Below are 6,000 nucleotides of genomic sequence, written 5' to 3'. Positions count from 1 at the left end.
AAAGTTTTCATAAATTACAACTTCAAAAAACTTTCCATGCCTTTTACTAAATACCTTGGACTGTCTACTTTTCAAAAAGGGGTCATTTGGGGGGTATTTGTACTGTCCTGATGTCTTCAGGCCTTAAGAAACGAGATTGGCCATCATAGTTGCCATAGTTTGTGATTGTGAACTCTATAACTTTCCTATGGACTAAATAATATACACTGATTTGTGTTATTTTCACCAAAGAAATGGAGCAGAATACATTTTGGCCTAAATTTATGAAAAACGATTATTTCTTTGCAAAGTTTTATAACAGCAATGAAGAAAAACACATTATTTTCCAGAATTTTCCATCTTTTTTTTGTTTATTTAGATAAAAGTAGAAAACGCAGTGGGGATAAAATACCCCCAAAAGAAAGCTTTATTTATGTGAAAAAAATGATAAAAATTTCATTTAGATACAGCATTGCATGACCGCACAATTGTCATTGAAAATGAGAGAGCGCTGAAAGCTGAAAATCAGCCTGAGCAGGAAGGGGGTGAAAGTGCCCTGTATCAAATTGGTTAAAGACCTTGTCCCCTCTGGCAAGTTACCCCCCCCCCCCCCCCATGTTGATAACATGTGAAATGGTACGTCTCAAGAAGGAGGGTGACTCACTGGTTTGCATGCAGATCACCCTAGATAACACCCACATGTGATGCTGAGCCTCCATGTTTGAAAGAACTGAAATTCAGTGAATGACTTATGGTGGGTCAGGGACACTCAGGCTGGAGAGAAGAGACCTAGGTGACACTGGACCTCCTCCAGCCAAGAAATCAGGCAGGGCTCTATCTGACTCTTTGTAGCTTCTAATGCACATTGTGAGACGCTCATAGCATGTGGTGAAATACAAGACCCTATACAACTGTGCAGGACTAAAGAAAAGGTTGGAAAAACAGCAGATTGGACGCTCTGAGATCCGTCAATTCTAGAAGAACAACAAGTCCCAGCATATCCTGCAGCATTTTATTATACAGTAGTATATTCTATATGGCTGTAGTATGATGGAGGAGCAACAAAGGTACAGAAGATAAAGATATAAGGTGTCCTCTGGTGTCCTTCAGTCCATATCAGAAGATCTTCTTCTCACAGATGTACTTTATTTTTTGAAAACAGTAACCATCATTCCATTCATATCCACTCCTTAACTCAGCACAGTCTTCCCCTCCTCCGAAACCGTGATCCTGCCAATCATCGGGCTGATCCTTCTCCCAGAACCTGAAGGACAGAAGTGACAATAAGGGTTTAGACCAATACAGGAACTGAGCAGAACTGGGACCTCAGAAATGCTAAAAAATTAGATTTAAAAGGTGTGAGCCCAACAACTGTGATCGGCTGCAAGAGAATTGACCACACACTACAATTCAATGGTACAATCTACTAAGGTTAGATCAGTGGTGGCCAACCCCATTCATACATAGCCCCTAGCTATGTGATGTGTTCTTCCTTCCACCTCTTTCCCTGATTGAATATGTGAAGTTTTCTCCTCCAGGTCCTTCATGTGAGAAGTTCTTCTCCTTCACTCCTTTACCTATTGGTCTATGTGAGGAGTTCTTTCCCTCATCTCTTTCCTACATTGGCTATGTGAGGAGTAGGGATGAGCCAATAGTTTGGCTTAAACCTAGGCTGTTAGAGTGTTTGGAAGAATGGGCAAACGTTTGGTCCCCTCTGCCCTGGGAGCTGAGAATCATCTATAGAAGTGGTATTTCTACAGCTTCTATATATAACAGCTTCCTGCTGTCAGTGGTTCCTAAAGAAGCAGCAAGCGCTGGTGCCCGCTGCATCCCTAGCAACCATCTCTGGCATCTTACTCACATGGGTAACAGCAACTGTCATTGGCCATATTTTGTCAATGATGTCACTACTTTGCCCTCCCCTTCCCTTATATAGCTGATGACAGCTCAGGGAACTGTCATTCAGCAAGCAGTACCATTGGGATTAGTCATGTACATGAGGTCAAACCAGTTTTTAATTCTGACAAGCCAGCAGGCGTAGGGCATCCTGATTGATGATGGATTTACAAGGAGAGGCTCTTTTTTGGGTATTTTAATTTTTAAAAACAGTTAAACAGTTAATATGCACCACCTACTCATTGAGGGGAGGTGATATATGTATGCCCCCATATTTTTAACAGGCTTACAAATTCTGATGAGCTCCCCACACAGACCCCCACAACCATTGGCAACGGTCATGAGGAATAGACCCTTATCTTCATCAACATGAGGATTAGGTGCTTTTCCAGAGGGTCCTCCCTGGCATGGCATCCCTCCAAGTTAAGATCATGTGGTCTTGCATGGCTCAGGAAGGAGAGAAAAAACTGAACCGGGGGGCGTTCTGCCCATCCCTAATTAAGATAAAAAAGCCTTCTGTGTGCAGCAGCCTCCCTCAGCCCCCCTAATACTTACCTGAGCCCCATCTCCAACCAGCGATTTTGTAGGAGTGTTTTGGCTGCCTGGGACTCTCCCTCCTCATTGCCTGAGACAGATGTATGATGCTATTGGCTCCTGCTGCTGTCAATCAAAGTCAGTCAGCCAATGAGGAGAGAGAGGGGCGGGGATAAACAATGCCTCTGTGTCTGCCCCCTTGTGGGTGCACTCAACAAGAGGAAGGGGCCAGGAACGTTGATAGGGGACCCGTGAAGAGGAGGATCCTGATCTGCTCTGTGCAAAACCATTAAACAGGGCAGGTAAGTATGACATGTTTTTTATTTTTAAAGAAAAAAAATGAAACTTTAGTATCACTTTAAGGATATGAAAGCATTTCCAATAGGATCCACAGGTTTCAGGATACTCACCTTTCACTCACACAAAGAGGCAAGAGGGTGAAAATCAAGTACATCGATCAGGAGAAGAGGCGACACCCCGCTGGAACCTTTTATTACAGAGTCAGTCCCTCTACCCAGCCCCCCACTGGTATGTTCTGCTCAAAAGGGGTTCCTCATAAAGACTGACTCATAGATTATTAATAAACATGCACTGAGGCCCTGCCACTGGAAAAATGATTGAAAAACGGCACAGGGTTCACACATGTGCAGAGTGCGGGCCTCCGGAGTGTGGATTTTGAGCTGAGAAAACGATTTTTACAACTTTCCCGGGATTTTGGTATTCCTGAACGTTTGGAGATGTCAAAGTGCCTTGGGAGAGAAGAAACCTCCAACCCAGTGTCTGGGTTTTGTTGAAGACCAGCAGGGTGTGTGTGAAGGACTGAGAACATTTCAGGGCTCCAGCCAGGAGGGAGGTGCGCTCCCATTCTGGAGACAGGGCTTCACCTTAGGAGACAGGTGTGAGCCAGTATCTCTGTGTGCCTTAATGAGGAGCTGTGTGCCTTAATGAGGAGCTGTGTGCCTTAATGAGGAGCTGTGTGCCTTAATGAGGTGCTGTGTGCCTTAATGAGGAGCTGTGTGCCTTAATGAGGAGCTGTGTGCATTGATGGGATTGAAGATATGTGCATTGAAGAGACGTTGGTCTGAGGGACACATTACTAAGAGCAGAAGTACTGCTGAAGAAAGATCCAGGTGGCTTAATATTTTTTGCCTGTTTATGCTGTGAGCTGGGAAAGTTTATGGACTTTACATTAATCTGTTTTTATAAAAGTGGGCTACCAGGCCCTTAAACCTGGCATGGACTTCACTAAAAAAACACATCTACCCCTGATTCTTATCACTCCATTTCATTATTGTTTTCTGGGTGGAAAGTATTGTACAGCACTGGGTGGAGTGAATTAAAGTCTTAACAATGTGCTCAAGGATCCATCGGTGTGCCACCTTTTCAGATCATTTTGCCAGATCTTAGAGATATGTGAGAAGGATTCCGATATTTGAGGTTTCTATGTCTTACTTTGGAGTTATGTCATAAGGCGTTCCATCCACCCATCTCCAGGTTCCATCCGCATCTGTTAGACCGATCCACAAGGTTTGTTGGTTTGCGATCCCACGCAGAAAATTCTTAAGAAAGACAAAATATAGAAGTTGTTAGAAGATGAATTATACACACAATGGCTGATTAGGTCACATGACAGTTGGGCTACCTTTATATTTTAGGGTTTAGGTAGGAAACTGGGGAACCGGGAGGAAATCCACTAAAATGATGAGAACACGTCACACCCCAACACAAATGTAATCTTCCCCCGGAGGCAACGTCATGGTGGGAGTGGGAGAATTATCGTTTTATCTCTGGAGTTAATCCCCTTTTTAATGCCAATATTCTGTTTGCTTTGTTAGCAGCAGCTTGGCATTGCATGCCATTGCTGAGCCTATCATCTACTAGGACCCCCAGGTCCTTTTCCATCCTAGATTCCCACCAGAGGTTCTCCCCCCAATGAGTAGATTGCATTCATATTGTGGTGTTGAGTGTTTTTCATATATCTCAGCAGGTCATCATCAAGCGTGAAACCCAGAGGAAGCAATTTTTTGTGAAACGCGTCAGGTCTATATGCTTCTTTGTACAGTATTTTACAATTGCTACCTGTTTGATGTGACCAGTTTATTCTGTTGACTTGATTTTAACCACTTCCCACCCGGCCAATGCATATATACGGCCGGGTGGGAGCCGTCTACTCCTGACAGGCCGTTCAGGAACGTCCTTCAGGAGTAGCGGGATCGCGCGCGCGTGCGCTCACGCAGCGGCGCGATCCCGATGTGCTCGTGTCACCCGGACACGGCACATCTTAGATCGGCAGGAGGGCTCTGTGATTGGCCCTCCTGATCACATGACGGCCGTGTCCAATCACGGCCGTCATGTGATGTAAACAAACAGCCGGTTGCTAGGCAATCGGCTCTCCTCTCCTCACACGGAAGTCACCGCTGAGGAGAGGAGAGCAGAACGCTGCAGCCGGCTGATGATCAGTGAGTATGGGCTGCTTTTTACAGCTTTTTACTCACTGATCATCAGTGTAGTGTAAACACACAACCCACATATGTCCCCAAAACACATATGTCCCCAAAACATACATGTCCCCAAATAATAAAAACACATGTCCCTAATAATAAAAACATGTCCCCCACATATGTCCCACTAAAATCACATGTCCCAATGATTATCTGCACACATATGTACGTGATCACCTGCACACATATGTACATGATCATTTGCGTACATATGTCCGTGATCACACAAACCAATTATTATACACTTAACGAAATTTTTTTTACCAAAAACATGTAGCAGAATCCATTTTGGCTTAAATTTATGACAAAATTTGATTTTATTGGATTTCTTTTCAAATAGAAAAAAGAAAATATTGTTTTTTTTCCAAATTTCCGCTATTTTTGCGCTTATATCGCAAAAAAAAAAAAACGGAGTCGTGAATAAATAACACCAAAATAAAGCTCTATTTGTGCGAACAAAATGATAACAATTTCATTTGGGTACAGTGTAGCATGACCGTGCAATTGTCACTGAAAGCGCTAGAGCGCTGAAAGCTGAAAATTGGGCTGGGAAGGAAGGGGGTGAAAGTGCCCGGTATTGTAGTGGTTAATGATGGTACTATGGTTTTAAGGAATTTGATAATAAAATCAGTGATTGTACAGGCAGAAGGTGCATTCTATGCAACAATGTTGCAATAGTGTCTTTGCTGCCCAGGACTCCCCTCCTCATTGGCTGAGACAGCAGCGCAGCACCATTGCCTCCCTCTGCTGTCAATTAAAGGCAGTCAGCCAGCCAATGAGGAGAAAGAGGGGTGGTGCTGGGCCACGGCTCCATGTCTGAATGGACACACGGAGCTTTGGTTCAGTTTGGGAGCTGTCAGGAAGGCTCTGCCAGAAAACAGAATAATAGCAGTAGACAAATCCCTGTTCCCCGAATATCTGGAAGAAGAGGCGCATTAGTGCGTGGTAATGCACGAACGTATATGTGCATGTCCGGAATTTCAACAAATATGTGCGTGCGTGCACACATGTGCGCGGAGCATCTCGGGACAGGTAAGGGCGCCAAATGGGCTATTTAAGCTGGATCAGTACCCAGGATCAGTGCTGTCTC

At 44.2% G+C, this 6,000-nt stretch overlaps 1 protein-coding gene across 1 annotated transcript in view; it reads right to left on the bottom strand.

Annotated features, from left to right (window-relative positions):
* Window positions 1-331: 331 nt before the first annotated feature.
* LOC143962013 (asialoglycoprotein receptor 1-like) overlaps window positions 332-6,000 on the bottom strand; it is a 100,917-nt gene continuing 95,248 nt past the window's right edge. The window contains exons 11-12 of the mRNA XM_077471354.1: window positions 3,862-3,968; window positions 332-1,243 (exon numbers count right to left, since the gene is read on the bottom strand). Of these exons, the coding sequence (XP_077327480.1) occupies window positions 1,096-1,243; window positions 3,862-3,968 (255 nt within the window). The 3' untranslated portion in view covers window positions 332-1,095. The remainder of the gene's footprint in view (window positions 1,244-3,861; window positions 3,969-6,000) is intronic.

The sequence above is a fragment of the Lithobates pipiens genome, unplaced genomic scaffold, assembly GCF_037356315.1.
Source record: "Lithobates pipiens isolate NorthernLeopardFrog02 unplaced genomic scaffold, aLitPip1_a1.2 Scaffold_8, whole genome shotgun sequence".
In the NCBI taxonomy this organism is placed as follows: Eukaryota; Metazoa; Chordata; class Amphibia; order Anura; family Ranidae; genus Lithobates; species Lithobates pipiens.
The sequence above is the reverse complement of the archived record's forward strand: the minus strand, read 5'-3'. Positions and strand labels throughout refer to the sequence as shown.